The 18,469-nt window shown below is 37.9% G+C and overlaps 1 protein-coding gene across 1 annotated transcript; it reads right to left on the bottom strand.

The window, feature by feature from the left end:
* Positions 1-603: 603 nt before the first annotated feature.
* LOC143286133 (tether containing UBX domain for GLUT4-like) lies at positions 604-18,469 on the bottom strand. Its single transcript, XM_076593733.1, has 18 exons — positions 18,373-18,469; positions 16,916-16,974; positions 16,276-16,494; positions 14,542-14,623; positions 13,537-13,610; positions 12,520-13,012; positions 11,812-11,925; positions 10,934-10,980; positions 10,361-10,385; positions 9,565-9,631; positions 8,917-8,989; positions 7,483-7,625; positions 6,585-6,647; positions 6,207-6,259; positions 5,591-5,642; positions 4,461-4,533; positions 4,006-4,193; positions 604-2,780 (listed from the first exon to the last, which is right to left on the bottom strand). The coding sequence occupies exons 1-18, from the start codon at positions 18,451-18,453 to the stop codon at positions 2,770-2,772; spliced, it is 1,917 nt and encodes a 638-aa protein (XP_076449848.1). The 5' UTR covers positions 18,454-18,469; the 3' UTR covers positions 604-2,769.

Below are 18,469 nucleotides of genomic sequence, written 5' to 3'. Positions count from 1 at the left end.
AGATGTTAGTGTATGCACGTGTGCACTTGCAGGCATGTGTGAGCATGCCTGGGTTTGTGTACACATACATCTTTGCCAAAGTATGTGTATGTGTGTGTATGTGGGTGGGGTTACAATTCTCACATACATCCCAATCTGATCATGGTTATGATATTAAAAGCACGGTCAGAAGATGGGTATCAGCATGCCTGTTTGTTCAATTGCCTTAAGAAAAGTTATATTTGTGCCACATTTGTGCCCCTTATTTCTCATTGTCTTGATGGTCATGGCAAAACTTGAGAACAAATATCCCCAAATCAGTGAAATGTACATGTGTGAATGCAAAAACATTCGTTCACACACATGCTTGTTTGCAAACACACACACACTCAACACACAAACATCACAATACAGGAGAGAGGCACAGACAGAGAAGATAGAGAAAGCATGAATGTTTAATGCATTTAGCCATGGGCACATATACATACATCAAGAGTTGGGAGGGATTTATAAGCAAGAGAAAGAGAGAGAACAAAACGCAAAGGAGCAGAACCAGAGACAGAGACAGGTGACACAATGACAAACAGAAAGATGGACACAATATGGCCAACAGTTTGACCCAAATGAGTGCAACAGTGTGTTTTAATTTTACTTTTCAAATCAGAATTCCCTCTAATATCTTATCACAAATGATAAACTATAACCATGCCAAAATAAACTCAACCACGCACAGTCAAGCATTCACTTTGACAAAGAAATGAATCAGATGATCAAAGTTAATAAAGCACACACACGTTAGGATGCATGCACACATTCATAAACAATCATACTTTAGAGTAAAGTAAGCAAACATGCACTGGAAGATATCATATCTGCATCCACCAATATATGAAATGGAAAAATATGAACATTACACTGGAGTGATGGCCTAGAGGTAACGCGTCCACTTAGGAAGCGAGAGAATCTGAGCGCACTGGTTCGAATCACAGCTCAGCCGCCGATATTTTCTCCCCCTCCACTAGACCTTGAGTGGTCTGGACGCTAGTCATTTGGATGAGATGATAAACCGAGGTCCCGTGTGCAGCATGCACTTAGCACATGTAAAAGAACCCACGGCAACAAAAGTGTTGTTCCTGGCAAAATTCTGTAGAAAAATCCACTTTGACAGGAAAAACAAATAAAACTGCATGCAGGAAAAAATACAAAAAAATGGGTGGCGCTCTCAAGTGTAGCGACACGCTCTCCCTGGGAAGAGCAGCCCGAATTTCACACAGAGAAATGTGTTGTGACAAAAATGAGAAAAATACAAAATGCAAATACAAATACCATGTTCAAACACATTACAGTACCTCATATGAGGCCAGTTTGAATAATTTTCAATTTACCACAACAGAAATGGACAGCACTATTTTCATTTTGTGAATATAAATGCAAATATGACTTGCACAAATCTAAATGACATGCAAATAAAACTTAAAATATCTGACAAAAATAATATATGATTGCAGATCAATGAACAACCTCTCTCTTGTCCCCATTTTCTTGCAAATTTATTAACATAACTAGAATTTCAGTCAGAATAAAAAGGAAATTTTCATGTACCATTCTTCCCTTCTAGTTTCAAGCGATTAAAATTCTACTCCCCACCCTATTCTAGTCCTAAGGTCTCATACTATCATACACACAAATAAATCAATTTCTCCCAAGTTTGCAATTCTGTGTGTTATTCCATGATAAAAGTCAAACTGAAACATGCTTTCCTAACTTGTATTCCTTTCAAAAGCAGCAAAGTGCAAGTCTGTTCACCTTAAGTCTTCACAGTCAAATCAAATGGTGGACCAGTCTACTACAGCAACCAAGATCCAGTCTGTTAACAAAAGCTTTGAGGCTCCCACACATAAACCACTCTGACACTCGTGTATCAACAATATCACCTAAAATGGCTTGAACCTAACAAGTATTCAGTTAAAAAAAAATAATAATAATAATAATAATAATTCATCAGAGCACAGAACTAATAAGTATTTACAGGAACAATTTCACCTTACAAGCTTAGAACTAACAGGTATGTCTGTGAACAACTCCACCATAAAAGCTCAGATATGAAGAGAACAAGTATTCAATCCTAATTCTCTCTACTCCTTTTTATAGCAGAATCATTTTTGCTGTATTATTTTATGTACAACAGATTAAGTAATTCACACTGTGATGATCTGTGAGACGTTTTCTTTAATTCAATTTAACTGTATTTTACAAAGCACATGTGAAACCATCACACAGAAAAAAGTTGACATGAAAATTCTTATATCATGTAACGTAAAGCTAGTGCTCATATGTCCTGAAAAATTATCGATTTTGAAGTCAGATGCCCACACAAACTTGTATTATTATATCATTCCAATTTGTATGATAACAGAAGGTAATAAACTGGACAAATTTTCAAATTATATGCCTGTCCTTGTTGAAAGTTAAGTAGTACTAATTAGGTAAGCTAAAATGCATCCCACGCCAAAGAAAAAGCAAAAAGAAACTAACAACAACAACAAAATTGTACAATAACGAATTTTTTTCCTCAAAATCATCCATGCTCTATTTTCCCCATATCTGACTGTTCTGTTTTTCCACATCATTCAGCAAAAAAAAAAAAAAAAAAAAAAAAAAAAAAAACCTGACAAGCAAGCTGAATTTTTTTTTAAAAACATCACTACACAATCTGAAACTTTCTCCCTCTCTCTGAGATCGACACACCAATCAAGCGTCACGTTTCACCAGACAATCACACACTGCTGCTCATTTCTTCCCTGTAACACACAAACACATCATACACTGTTTAACTCCATGACTGCATAATTCTAACATCTGTCTACTGATTTTAGCACGTTTAACTCATTGAAACCTGCACCTGAGCACTGCTTGGGACAGTTTTACAAACCTGCATCTGAGAAGCAATTGGGTGTTGTAATTCATATAATTAAACTGGTGTTGACAAATGTCATTGTGGAGGTGAAATCCAGTTGATTTCAGTATATTTTCTGCATCTTTCTGCATCAAAATCACCGAACATGTAAATGCACAGCACGTTCTGGACAAAATATCTATGGATTCTGGCACTGATAATGAATGTGCACAGGAATCCTCAGCAAAAATCCAACAGTCAGGGACTGCCCAGGTTGTAAACTCCCAAGGGTTGAATGGGTTAAATGGGTTAATGCACTGAGCCCTGCTCCAAAGCACTGCTCTGGCATATGTCTCATTAAAATGGCTATCACATTTGTACAGTAGCATTCAAGCTGCAAAGAAAGGGAACAAACTTCTACATTATTTCCAGATGTTTCCACATTTTATGTGGAGGAAAAACAGCATGTTTTCTGCATTTTTTCTGCATCAATATGCCATGGAAGCCTGCCGAGGATGTAAACTCAGGGTTGAATGGGTTGATGACATACTCTTCAGGCCACCCATCCACTGGTGTGACAACCAAACACCTGATAATGATTCTGTTTAAGCCAGGGAGGAGTGTGTTGCATAGCCAGTCTGTGCATTGTCAATGCTCTCAGTGTCATTTTTAGGTTGAAATATATTACAGTACCTAAATAAGGCTAAGCTGTACATTTCTCAATTTGCCACAGCAGAAACAGACAGCAAGATTTAAAATTTAAGAATGAAACGGCAAATAACTACTTGCACAAACCTAGATGACTTGCACATCAAAATACAAAACGTGGTCTGCAGATCAATGTATGACCACTCATCTGTCCTCCAAACACACATCTGCAACACAACTATGAAATGTTTCTCCCCTTTGTGATGACATGAACATTGCAATATGCATTGTTTACTGATATTTACCAGTTTGAGGCAGATTTACCAAACCAAGCCATCATTTTTGTTCCTGTTGCCAAGGCCATTCGACAAGGGCCTCTGAAAACTCGACATCAAAACATTCTTTGCTACATCAAACTGACAACTCAAGGACTAGTAGAAAAAATGCAGAATGAACCGAAAGCAGACGAACAAAGACCTTACCAATCTTCAGCCACTTTGGCACCTTGGCTTCGCTGCTGGCTGTGCTGGCTGTCTTCTGCGCTGGCCGGCTGGCAGTGTCTGTGTTCCTTTCTGCATTCACACTGGAACTGCTGCTGGCACAGGAGGACTTGGGGCTGTCGGAAGAACTGCCAACGGTCGCCAGATTCTCTATTTGCTTTCTGGCCAGTCTTCAGGATGGACAATGATCAAAAAGAAGGTCAGTGAACAAAAAAGGGTATTGGCATCAGGTTTTACCATTATCGGGTATGTGAACTGATTTAAATGTGGACCAGTACAGTTAAAAGTGTGTTTCTGTATGAGCATTTTGTGTATAAGTATGGTTTTGACAATGCACTTAGCTGTTGTAGGGTTGGTCCACAGAAAATGCAGTGCAGCTGCACTGAATGGGTACAAAGTGTTAATTCTGGAGTGGAACCAAGATATCATGAACTTACTTTTTTACTGACAGCTCGTCAGCTCTTCTCTTTGATGACACTTCTGACATGGCAGCAGCTGACAGGCTATGTTCTGCGCAGACAGATACAAACACAAGCCATCAAGCCATCGCACAGACAGACAGAGGCACATAACCATTTGCTCATACCCATACAAGTTTTTTTTTCTTCTGTACCACAAACACATGCACTGACTTTTCTCTGAATGCTTAACATACACATCTTTGTGAAAAGATGTAAAATTGATGAACAACACACATACTTTTCAATCAGATCAAGATTAATGTTATCTGAAGACAGACAGAAAACTGTCTACACTGTATACCCAATGGTAATTTATTTCATAGAAATGTAAACTGCATTGCATTGCACTGTATTGTATTACTCTGTTGTCACAACAGATTTCCCTGTGTGAAATTCAGGCTACTCTCCCCAGGGAAAGCATCTCACTACAGTGAGAGCACCACCTTTTTTCTTCTTCTGCCTGCAAGTGTATTTGTTTTCCTATCAAAGTGGAGAATTGCAGAAACTGCAGAATTTTGCCCAGGACAACCCTTTTGTTGCCATAAGTTCTTTTACATGCACAAAGTGCATGCGGTACATGGGGTCTCAGTTTATCATCTCAACCAAATGACTAGCATCCAGACAACCGCTAGAGAACTAGTGGTAGGGGAGAAAATTCTGGCGACTGGGATTCGAACATGTATGCTCAGATCCTCTCCCGTCCTAACTGGGCACATTACCACTGGTATTCCCAGTGACTAATTTCATAAAGAATTTATATATGCTTCTCAAAGAGCAGTTTACTTGTCAGAGACCACCACAGTGGTAAACAAAGCTGACCTGATCATGCGGCAATCAATGGTTTAAAAGTCAAACTGACTGGCCAAATAAACCAAGCACCCAAATGTATTCCATATCTAATTCTGATTTCCGCTGAATTCTTTTTTCTTGCTTGTGTGCATGCCTGAGTGTGGCACAGGTGGTTTGCAGGCTTGTATTAATCAGACTATATATCATATTCCAATGGTCTATGAAATGTATGAAAGGAAGACAGAAAAAAAAAGATACTGAGGTAGACGCAGAGAATTAATGAAATAAATATATTCCTTAAAAAAATGTGATTCTACCTTCCGTCGAAACAGAGCTGAAGAAGACCAGGCTGGCTGGAGCAAGATCTGCCTGGGAAAAAAATTAAAACATATAAAATATGTGTTAAAAACAGACAAGACGTGAAATGATTTGGCTCAAATCATGATTAATGGATCTGTTCACTCACTGCCAGAGTAAACAACCTGTTGGTTTTTCGACAACAGCCTGCACAGGATTTTATCAGAAACAAACACTGACTCTATTGTAGTCAGGACATGCCCTCCCTACCCCCTCTTTTTTCTCACACAAGTACACAGGCTCTGCCAAATCATTCTAAGGAAGCCATTAGTGTCTCGACTCCTTACATATGAAATTCACAAAGTATGAAATCCTTGCATTACAAACATGCATTTCAGACAGTTCCATAGCTTTATGGTTTCACTGACCAGAGCCAGTGTCACACACTTTGCTGTGACAGTCGTACACGATCTCAAAATGATGCTGAACTGCCAGCAGTGCGCTCACAATTTTGACTGCAAGAGCAACAAAACCCAGCAATACAATGTTGTTTACAATGCAATGTTCATGTTGTTTATTGCTGAATTATCATCATTACAAAAGCAGTCTGATATGCTGAAAAAGAAAATGACTTACCTGCACCAAAGTTTTTGCTGTGTCTGTTAGTATTTGTTTGGGCGGTGTTCTGTCTGTAAAAAAAAAAAAAAAAAAAAAAATCAATTATCAAAACAAAACAAAAAAAGATGTGTACACATTGCTGCCCTCTTCTGTGCCAACACATGCACATACGTATTCTCACAGGGAGGTACAGCTGGGTAAGCAAATACCAAGAGGCCTGATTACATATTAATTCTATTCAAAAACAGAAAGCAAGCATAAAATGCAAAGAATCAAGTATGATTTGTTTACAACATGTAAAATTAAGTGCACATAAAAATATCAATGCAAGATGGTAATACAAAGACAAAGTTGGGGTACATTAGGACAAGTGAAAATGGGCGAAAATATACTTACAAAGATGAAATTCTTGTCTTCTGTCTTCTAAATGCTCTCTGACAAATTTGTTGAGAGCATAAACTGAAAAACAAAAGTGCAATGATCAAGAAATGTAAAACAAAAATAACTCAAATAATTTTCTTTTTTAAAGTAAATATGAAACATGAACAAAAAGATTACTTTATAGTGTTCTTATTGAACAGCCTTCCTCATAAATAATCACCACTCCTTTGTACATTTCTCAAAGCATGTAAGCACACCATCATTCTACCCTAACTATGCAGGCACTCTTTATATATCATTCCATGATCATGTGTACACACACGCAAAGAAATACAGTACACTGGCCATTTTTTTGTCAGATTAGATAAACTAATTTTGTACTGATGAACACACATGACCACATCTACACACTTCACACACATACGTGAGTCCCATATCTTCCCTTCACCCTCATTCACTGCTACCAAACCCATTACTCATCCACAAAGCAAATGCACAAATATCAGTTTCCTGAAACAGGTGTCAGTCACTTCATGCAGACAATTCCACGCAAGCTACATCACATCTTCTGAACATACATTCAGAAAAGACGAAACACAAATGAATGCATTCACACACCCACACACCCTACTCACTGACCTAACCACACCCCATTCTCCTCCCCAACTTCCCTACTATCCCAATACATACACCTACAGCACAGTCTATTCCCTGTACTAGTAATACTCTCTCACATGCATACATGACATACATACAACACAACATCAGAGACAAGACACAGATTCAACTTTGTATCCCAGAAATAATCTGCCTAGCCTCGTCTCATACAAGGTTTTTTTGGGGTTTTTTTTACCCAAATAATATTCTACATCTACGTGATAACTCAAATCAAGTCAGGTCCCACTACACCCACCCGTTTCCCTGGGCCTGAAGCAACCCTGAAGCACCATTCCATCAGGGAACTGAACCCTGACCACCACATGGTGATACTGCTGATACTTGTCCTCCAGCTCCATCTGTCGCATGCTCTCCGTCATCAATGGACGCTCACTGGCCCTGGACATGGGGGGAGGGTGTCAATCATTCTATGTAAAACACTATTTCTCTTCAAAATGTCATTACTGGTTCTTGCTACTACAGCGTTCTCGTTTTAAAGCACACTATATCTAGATATGTCTCTAAAAAACACCATGGGTCGATTATCATTCCTGAAATTATTGTTGATTTATTTTCAATAATGCAAAATATTTTTGTTAAATACTACACACACACACACACACACACACACACACACACACAAACTATTGTTAATTTATTTACAACAATGCAAAATAGTTTTCTTAAATATCACACACACACACACACACACACACACACACACATGTATATATGTAGAGAGAGAGGGGGGGGCCAAGGAGGAGAGAGAGAAAGTGAGAGAGAATAATAAATCCTAGCCGAAACGTCTTTGTTTTTAAAAGGATATATACATTTATACAAAAACAATTATTTAGTGAACTGAATAACATCTGCACAAACTAACAAGAAGAAATTTACCCAAGGGAAAGAATTTGTGCACACACACCAAAAAAAAAAAATATATATATATATCTTTGGTTATCCAACATAAGCTCTATGTGTCTCCCCAAGTGGAAGTATTATAAGCATGCTAAGTAAAAGACAAGTTTTCAAACAACTTCAGAGTCAATAGTCTTACAAGTATGTTAAAGAGGATTTAACTAAAGCCCCAGAAAAGGGTAAATAATCATACTGTGGTTGACCAGAAACACATATGAATCAATATGTAACAAGTCTGTTACTGGTCTTACAATTCTCTCTATCTGAAAATTTTCAATAACACTAACAATAACAGCAATTAACATGTTAAACAACCAAAATCACAAACCATACTGATAGTAAACTTTCTCATTTGAATGAGATCAACCAAGGTCTAATGTGCAGCATGCTCTTAGAGTGCACATAAAAGAACCCATGGCAACAAAAGGGTTGTCCATGGCAAATTCTGTAGAAATTCTGTAAAAAAAAAAAAAATCCACTTCAATAGTAAAACAAACAAATTGCAGACAGAAGTAAACACCAAAAAATTGGATGGCGCTCTCAGTGTAGCAATGCGCTCTTCCAAGGGAGAGCAACCTGAATTTCACACAGAGAAATCTGTTGTGACAAAAAAGAGTAATACAATAACACAATACAATACAAAACATGTTATGTTATACAGTTTGATAGCAAGCTGATTTGCTGACTGCATGCTATCTGACTGAAATGCAGAAGAGTGTAAGGCTATTGTTATAGCATCCAGAAACATTTGAACATTGACATTTGAACTTACACTTGTCTTTGCCGATCCTTGTACAGACTTCTGACATCGGCTTCTGTGACCTCAAAGAAATCCTCAGGGGGTTCTGTTTTAAAAAAAACCCACAGTTATGTTAACTGCTTTCTATTTTCTGGAGTGTTTTGTTCTTCTACTTGCTTGAAAAAGATTGTGGCTGCAATGCATACTTAAGAAAAAGGTTTGCTTGAAAAACATGTCTGCAATGCATACTCAAGAAAAGAAAATATGTGCACCTTAATTGACATAAATATTTCCCCAATGGGGAAAGTTTACTCTAATCTGTTTCAACATTCTGCAAAATATGACAAGATGACTACCCAGTGTGTTTGCTTAAACTGCAATTACAAAATCACACTTTGGTAATTCACATCTATACCTTCACTCTAGGCAAATCTAATATGGAACACGTGAATATATTGATGTATATATGAACCACATCCTCAAAGCTGGTGCAAACCGCTTTGCTCGTTTGACCATATTTAACATGGTAAGATGCACACTGTGAGGTGGGTATGGGAAGGGGGAGGGGGATCCTGAACTATGTTGCAGTGCCACACTGCAATGTGGCCAACGTTCCTCTTCCAAGGAACACAAGGCACCCGAGCGGTAAGAACACATGTATCACAGGACAAAACTACTTACCCTCTGCAAGAGCTTTTGAGGTGTTTTCTTCATTGCTGTTGTAGATCACCACCTCCCTGTCACATGGCTGCCCGTCACATGAAATAATGATAATGAATTATGGTGATTTTTTATAATAACATTTGAAAGCGGGCACTTCTACAATGATCTGTTGAACAGTCTGACAAAATAACAGTGACTTCCTACAACAGGGAATTTTTTTGCCTAGAATTATGTTTAGTTTAAAAATACTTTACCATAAACATTTTAAGAAAATAATGACACATTTGATTTAAGACTTAAAAATAAACATTACTTCTTAACTACAGAAGGAAAACAGATGACCATGCAATATTCTCTTCTTCTCTCTTGCAAACATATCCATCATCATTTATGCTTTTGCATGCCCCCCACCCCACCCCACCCTCCACCCCTCATAGACACACATGCACAAAAAAAAGCATACATACAAGAGATATTTAGTTGGATGTGTGTGTGTGTGTGTGTGTGTGTGTGTGTGTGTGTGCGTGTGTGTGTGAGTGCATGTTCCTGTGCATGCATGTGCGCAAGTGTGTGAGTGCATGTATGTGTGCGTGCAAATGCAAAGGTAAGTGTGACTGTTTGTCATGAAATTTGAAAAATAAAGAACTGATCATTCTAATGAATAACCAATCCACAATCTTACACTTTACGATAAAAAGAAAATAGACACAAAATTATACTGCACCATAGCAGTGACTTTTAACTGAGGAGAAAGGACACAAAATGTAAATAGATACAACAAAAAGTTTTACAAACATGTTAATCACTTACTCACCATGAATTCTTCAGAGTTCACTTCACTGAAAAGTAAACAGTACATTGTACTTACAATTTAAAAACAACCAACATGCTGCATATGAATTTCTGTATCTCTGAATCTTTCAGAAATACCTATATGTACACACATACACACAATTACGTATACAAAAACATGCATACACAAATACATTAAGAAACACACACAAAAAATATACATAAAGAGCAACAGAAACAGACAGAAAAAAAAGAAGGTACACTTTATTTCAACAGACTCGTTTCCTGAAGGCTTATTTGTAAATTATGATAAATAATAAACACCATATGCACTGACATGCTGCCAGATAACATAACAGAATTATGAAAAACAGCCCTAAACAATACTCAAACACAACTTCTACAAAATGTTTAAAATTACTGGGACATGTTAATTTAATAAGGAACTGACATAACAGAAATCAGAAATGTGAGAATGATCACAACTAATAAAAGCAAAGCACACACACACACACACACACACACACACACACACAGTGCGACACATACAAACACAGACAAAATCAAAACAAATAAAAACACACACTAAACTTACCTCAGCTCATTTTGATACAGATTTTTGCCTTTCGTTTCTTCAGGAAACTGAAAGAGAAAATGTTTTTTTTACGCAACCTTTAGATATATGCATTCATACCCACACCTGTTAAAATCAAAACTTCCATGTAGTCATCACGCTCCATACCATGCACTCACATATTTTTCGTCCATGCACTGAAATGACACTACTTCACGTAAACACAATGAGACATGTGGCAGAAATCAGTTTCACTAGGTTGTGTGTCCTTCCATCTCTGCAGTGGCTGACGATACCAGGTCAGAACACTTCCATTAAAGTTCTTACCACAGCACATTAAGTTCATAATGATAAACAGTATAGATGTATACAGCATCAATTCAAACCAAAAATATGCCACATACAGAGAACACAGGATAAAAGATTCAGGAAGGTGTTAATGTGTGATGAAAAGAAAGATCTTCTCTTTGTTCCACCTCTGCAACCAGCAACCATGTACTGGAGATCTTGTCATAAACTAAATGTAATGTATAATGTGTAGGGTATGTTCAAGAGAGCATTTATGTTGAAAGGGTGCATTGTGTGTGCACATGTGTCAGTGAGCATATGCGTACATACGTTTATATGTATATTTTGATTTGGAAAAACTGAATTCCTGCTATACTAGTGTTTTTACATGATTTTGAACTTATCTTTGTACTGTGTATGCACTATCCCCTGATAGTCATGATCTAGATCATATGGCAGCATTGTCAGGGTTTTGGGGTATGTTTTTGCTTGTATATCACCTGGCAGCCTGACATAATATGGAGAAAAAAAACAAAAAAAAACAACAACTCTACTCTCCCCAAACCACAATTTTCAAAAGAGATATATAAAGAGAAAATCATGTGAAGAACCTTAAAGTCTGCAAATTGTTGCTGAGGAGCCTTTGGCTTCTTAGGTCTGGAGGCAGACTGCTGTTGGCGCCCCATTGTTGCTGGAATGAACTGTTCCATAAGCCTGCGTGCCATCTGTAACATTGAATCATTGAATCAATTTTCTGCTTTCACCTCATCCAACTAGGTTAATGGATTAAATACTGGTGTAATGATTGGGCTAAAACCCCTTAAACTTACCACACAGCATTCTGATACACCAAAATAGAAATCCATACTATAGTGCTTAAAACAATAATTAAGTTCATCCATATTTTTGACAGAAATAACTGGTTTAGTTCATCAGTGAGCAAGTGAGCAGATAGATAATTCATCATGATAAGCTAAACGCCATATTAAAAAATAATGGCTCAACTCGCACATTTCATTCATATCAAAACCAGTCTGGCAGGAAAATGCTCTTTTTGTCTAAGTTTGTATTTGGTAACAGCTCCTGAGAAAATGCCAACATCTAAATTTAGCACACACACACACACACACACACACATACATGCATGTGCATACACACACACACACACACACACACACACACACACACACACACATGCACACACACACACACACACATCACAAAAACAAGGTTATTGCACAGGCTCATTCTGTTTTCACACAAGAGCCATAAATTCAGACTCTGTCAATCCAGCCCACCACCAACAATGAACATCTCACCTGCTGCTCTTCCGGAGACAGATTGTCAAAATCTCCAGGGGTGATGATCTCCACCCCAGGTATGTTCATGCTCCTCAACTGATCAATCTCACTGGAGCCTGAGGCACAAGCCCCTTCACTGTGTCTGTCCACACTGGATGCGTGACTGTATGTAGGGGTGTTTTGATCATCCCTTGCCGACTGCCTCAAGAACCGTGTTATCTGGGCTTTGTTCTCTTGCGTGTCCATTGGTTCTGCCTCAGTTGTTTTCACCGCTTTTACTTCCTCGACACGAACACTTTCCTGGAGTGATGCAGGTAATGGCTTGTCCACTTCCATTATCTCCTCTGTGCTAGGCGTGTCTATAGGAGTAGAGTGCTGAGAAACAGATGTGGAAACTGGCAAGGAAGATCCCGAGGCCTTTTGTGCCAACCTGGCCTGTTTCGCTTTCTCCTGCTCTATCTTACTTATCACCTCTGCCAACGCAAGATCATCAACTGGTCGGTGGACCAACCTGAGACAAAGAGAAACAAAAAATAATGTAAACTCAATAAAAGAAGAACTCAAATGCAAACTTGACCCATAAATTAGTACATTTTAAAATGATCAACAGAAGTCAAAGTTCCAAACAGGAAATATAATCATCATATTCATCAATTTTATGAGGGGCTTAAAGTTGCAAAACAAAGAAATATAATTATCATATTAGTCAAAGATCTCCATGTGGGACAACAAAAGTATGTTTCAGAGTGTTACTGTCTGCTGTCATCATGACCAGATGAAATCAAATTCCAAATTGTTGCACTGGAGGTTTGACAACACTGTGTAAACGTGTCAGTGAGTGTATTCAGGTTGCCATGAACATACACGTGCTGGATATAGTTTTCAAAGCCTTGAACCGATCTCAACATATAAGAAATAAACATCTTGTGAATTTAAAGAGATGCACTTCCAGTTATCATGCCAATCTCAACAGCTAAGCAATAAACATGAGTTAAAAAGAAGCACCTCAAGTTACACTGCGAAACACACACATACCTTATAATGGCCTTCCCTGACGTCAGTGCCAGCTTTTTCAGCGTCATGTCCTGCAGGGCTGTTTCCCCTATCACCTGTCACCAGGAAATCAACAGTATGTACACTTAACTTGTAATACATTTTGCACTATAGGTTTCTCTGAGTGAAATTCAGGCTGTTCCCTGCAGGGCAGCACCACACTTTTCTTTCTTTTTATCTGGCTACAAGTGTACTTGCTTTCCTATCAAACTGGATTTTTTTTCCATGGCATTTCGCCAGGGACAATCCTTTTGCTGCCATGGGTTTTTTTACATATGATAAGTGCATGCTGCACACAGGATCTTGGTTTATTGACTCATCCAAATGACTAGCATCCAGACCACTGCTCAAGGTCAAGTGGAGGGTGAGAAAACACTGGTAGGTGTGGAATTCGTACCAGTGCGCTAAGATTTTCTCGCTTCCTAGGCAGATACGTTACCAATGGGCCACCACTCCACACTTTTAACATGCAATCTTTCATTTTTGTCTGTTCAAGTCAATGGCAGTGTATAATCCAATCCTTAGGACTTAGTGTTCTGGGTTAGTTTTCCTCTGTTTGTGTGTGAGGTATTGAGACAGAAATTTGTTTTGTCTTCAGTAATGATGGGACAAATCTGGAATTTCTTTTTTGAGAAAAGTGAAAAATGAGGGGGAAAATAGGTTAATTATCTGTCATTTGCATCTTGCATGAGAGCTGTAAAAGAAATGTCAGTGGAGAACAGCAGACATCTTATCACTATAATTATAGTGTTAATGATCAGATGTGCAGGTTAATGTAACCAGAATTACTGAAAAACATAAAATCTTTTAGAGCCTTTGGTAACACAACGACCATAATATCAGACATGCTAGATTATTGTACAGAAATACTGAAAGAGAAATATCTTTAAAAGGATGGGGGGACCACACACCTGCCCTACTGGTAGCGAGACCCCCAGATAGGTTCTTTTTTCTTTCTTTTTTTTCAGATGATTTGAATATACTTACCTCCTCTCTCATGTAAATGCACACTGGGTGAATTGGTGGGGATTGGCTTCCATCCACACACATCAGTTTGCCTTTATGTTTTCTGGAAAAAAAAAAAGACATTGCATGATTTTTTGTTCTTATTTTTCCTTTTTAATTTCAATTCTAATGAAAAGGCATTACATGTTGTGATTAACAAACTAATTTACTTGACTTAGATTATTCACCTACACTTAACAGGAAATTACCGAGAGCGCGATGAGCCACGATCGTGGCTTTCCCGGTAAAGTGCGATGGGCCATGATCGTGGCTCTGTTTACATAAGGTCTGACATCGTACGGCTATGCTCGGCAGCCTTCGTAAAACTGCCTCGTTCTGGTGTTACTGCCTCCCTGCTTGTGTTTGCACAAACTTTGACCAAGTTTATAAGTCCAGATCTTCGTATTTTTTGTAAACAATGAGTGACACTGAAGTTGACAAAGCTCAGGAAATGAGTGACCTTGTCACTAGTGATGATTCATTTGCTGACAGGGATTCTGGTGAAAACGGCTTTGTTATTTTGACACTTGGGCATGCTGGCTTGCTTGTTGTTCATTCAGTTTTGTGTCTCCAGCCACAAAAACTGGGGGGTGGGTGATGGGGGTGGGGAGGGGTGGTAAAGTGGGTTAGGCATGGGTCTATTGCGATTTCTTGACCAAATCAAGCTAGAAAACTGGAAATTATTTTGATTTAAAGCATTCTTGCTGCTTTTGAAAGCAACATGAGCTAAAAGAAAACATTTATTTATGTTTTTGCCTGTGATTGCATAAAGTATTGTAGATGTGCGCGTGCGTGGCGTCGGTGGGTGTGTCTCAAACAAATAATACAGTGCTTATAATTTCATTGTTTCAGTTATATTCATTTCATGATTCTGCAGCCAGAACATTTTCTGCACAGTTTAATGCCAATTTTGAGATTTTGACTCTGTAAAAGATGTGAAAATACCTATAAACATTGTGGTTGACGTTTTTGGAAAACAAGTTTGCAAAATTTGTTGTTTATATCCTGTGGAATATCTCCAACTACTTACAAGGCACAGCCTTTTTCTTACTTTTATCTGATTCTTCATTCACTCTACTTTCCAAAAATGTATAGGTTTACCTATTTATTCTTACTGATAAGCATACAAATGCCCCAAATCAGAGCACAGGTAGCGGAGGCAAACTATCCCTTTGTTTTAAGCATGATTTCTGTAAGTATGTTTTATTATATCCAGCACTTTGAGGGTTAATGTTTTTGATAAAACCATTCCTGCCAAATAAAACTGTTCCTATTTCTGATACATCAGAGATTTCGATTTGAATTTCAGCAAAAACTTAAGTTGGTTATTTTGTTGTTTTCATGTTGCTGTTTGTTACTGTTGATGGTTTGCTAAATATTTGGTTTATTACACTTAATTAATGATGCTTTACAAACTCAAGACTTTTTCTTTGAATTCAAAAACAACTTTAGAAAGTGGAATGATTCTAACCATATCAGTTTCAGACTGTACTGCAAGACTGGACTTAGGTGATAAATGCAGATCATTGAACACAAAAACACATTACATGTCCTGCATCAGATAAAATGGCTTGATACATATTCTTGCCCTTGATTTTTTTTTTATATAAAGCAATCCACATTCAAATTCACTATTGACAAGACAACATTACTGCTGTCCACTCTTGTTTGAAATCAAATTCATAATGATACCACATAGTCCACAAAAATACTCACGGATCCTGTTTTTCCCAATGCTGCAGAATCTGCCACAAGGAGACTGACGGCTGGAAAGTATGCTGCAGCCGCTCCCCACTTTCCAGCTGCAGAGCAATGGTGACCTCCCCTTGTGACTGGGATCGCGGGGATGCTGACTTCACAAGCTCCAGCTTGGCATTGTTTGCCAAGTTGGAGAATCGGAAAGCCAGTGTCAGATCCAAAGCTTTGCGCCCATGACTGGAACATGATAGTGCATAAGTATATGTATTTGTGTGTGTGTGTGTGTGTGTGTGTGTGTGATGGCGTGTGTGTGTGTGTGTGTGTGTGTGTGTGTGCGTGTGATGGTGTGTGTGTGTGTGTGTGTGTGTGTGTGTGTGTTAGCATATGTGTATGTGTGTTCTGATAATGACAATGTCTCAAATATGAAGCTGATGACTGATACTGATAGGATCAGATCTGCTAAAGCAGAATGATTTATTTGCTATTATTTGTACAGCCTTGCTAAATCAGGGATGAAACATTGTCCTTGTTTTCTGATTAGAACTCCATTATCAACTTTCTGCATATAAGTATTGTATTTGTTGAGATGAAATATGCACCATTACAGATAACTGCATCAGATTTTTGTCACTCTAAATCTGTAGTGTATGACACTCACATCAAATCATAGTCATCAGATGGGAGAAATCCCTGCTTTGTGCACACCTCCTCCAGAACCTGAAAAAAATCAGATATATATATTATACTCATTTTTCCTCACAGCTTATCACAATTAATGCCTTTAAAAAAAATCATAACAATGACATAAAGCAATAATAAGGGGACTAGAGAAAGGGCTGGTGGGGTATGCAAGCAACCCCTGTAAATTTACAGGAAAAAAAAAAGATTGACCATGGACACAGATTCCTATCATGATCATGAATGCGCAACTTACAGGATTTATACTCTTTCTACCCCAAACTACATCGCAAATTATGTGCTCTTCTAGTGCACTGCATTTATAATGTGGCTTCATATTAGACAGTTTCCAAACATCTTACACACAATTGCCATTGGTACTAAAAACTCTTTATCACAAAACATCAAACACTGCTTCAATATTTAATCTTTCAAGTCTAACCTTAAAACATATACTTGTTCAAACAATATTTCAAATTATAGCTCATTCTCTCCCTATACTTTGTGCGTGTATGTGCATCAATGTATCTGTGAAAATGGGTGAGGGGCTGGTGGTGAAGTGGGAGATGTGTGTGATTCATAAGTGATGTTACAGTAAACTTTCACCGTTTTTAAAGTAATATTTTTTTACAAGTTTGTACCTTAACATTCTGTCATCAGGGTGAAGTTGGCGAGGTGTGTGTCTTGAGTTATGTTTCACTGTTTAAAAATAGTTTTCTGGATAGTTTGTATTCTTACACATTTATTGTATTCCTGTGTCTTACTCTTATTTATAATACTTAATAGGTGTATTGTTAAATGCACTTATACTAACTGCACCGTAAATGCTATATTTCAGTTATACTATTTAACATTGTTGTAAATATTATCATTTCTGTTGTTATCTCTTATTGCTACTACTGTTATCATTATCATAAGCTGAGAAGTGTTCCACATCTCAGACGACAATGAAACATGTAAAATTCCTGTACAGCCTTCATGTGAACGATCAAACAAACATTATCCACATAGTTCACGTCAGAATCCATTAAGTATAAATGTTTGGGGGGAGGAGGGGGGGGGGAGGGAGTCGCGAGAAAAACGAAAAGAAATGAAACAAGGCTTCGTCAATATGTCTATAGTAAGAGTACCAACTCCTGAGATCTTAAAAAATTAAAATAAAATAAAATAACTATTAACATCTCAACAGTGAACCTGCTAAGCTGCGCACACCCCCACCCGTCGCGATAATGCCATAATCTTGGCGACAGCGATGTACTTAACAGATACAAAAAAGGAAGTGTTTGGAATGGCAGTGACAATGCTATTTTCACTTTCTGTATTTCATTTCTTTTCTCTAAAACACCTTAAGCCATTTGCATTTAAATAATTCAACTGCATTAGAATCACACTCTATAATACTCCAAATATGGATAATCTAATTAAGTAATAACCCACTTGTAAAAGTTTCGTGTTTGCCGTAACTTTCACGTTTTGTCGTCTGCCATTTGGGCACAAAATTTGCACAGAAGCGGCCATCTTTCTGTTGACGATG

This window comes from Babylonia areolata, chromosome 1 (genome assembly GCF_041734735.1).
Source record: "Babylonia areolata isolate BAREFJ2019XMU chromosome 1, ASM4173473v1, whole genome shotgun sequence".
In the NCBI taxonomy this organism is placed as follows: Eukaryota; Metazoa; Mollusca; class Gastropoda; order Neogastropoda; family Buccinidae; genus Babylonia; species Babylonia areolata.
Note: the sequence above shows the minus strand (reverse complement) of the source record. Positions and strands in the feature narration are given on the sequence as shown.

What these genes read in the sequence shown, in the direction of transcription:
- LOC143286133 (XM_076593733.1), bottom strand. Translation starts at nt 18,453, where the DNA reads ATGGCCGCTTCTGTGCAAATTTTGTGCCCAAATGGCAGACGACAAAAC. An exon ending in TCTGATGACTATGATTTGAT is followed by an intron (nt 16,495 to 16,915) that starts GTGAGTGTCATA and finishes ATCATGTTCCAG; the next exon opens with TCATGGGCGCAAAGCTTTGG. An exon ending in CTCAAAAGCTCTTGCAGAGG is followed by an intron (nt 8,990 to 9,564) that starts GTAAGTAGTTTT and finishes TTTTTAAAACAG; the next exon opens with AACCCCCTGAGGATTTCTTT.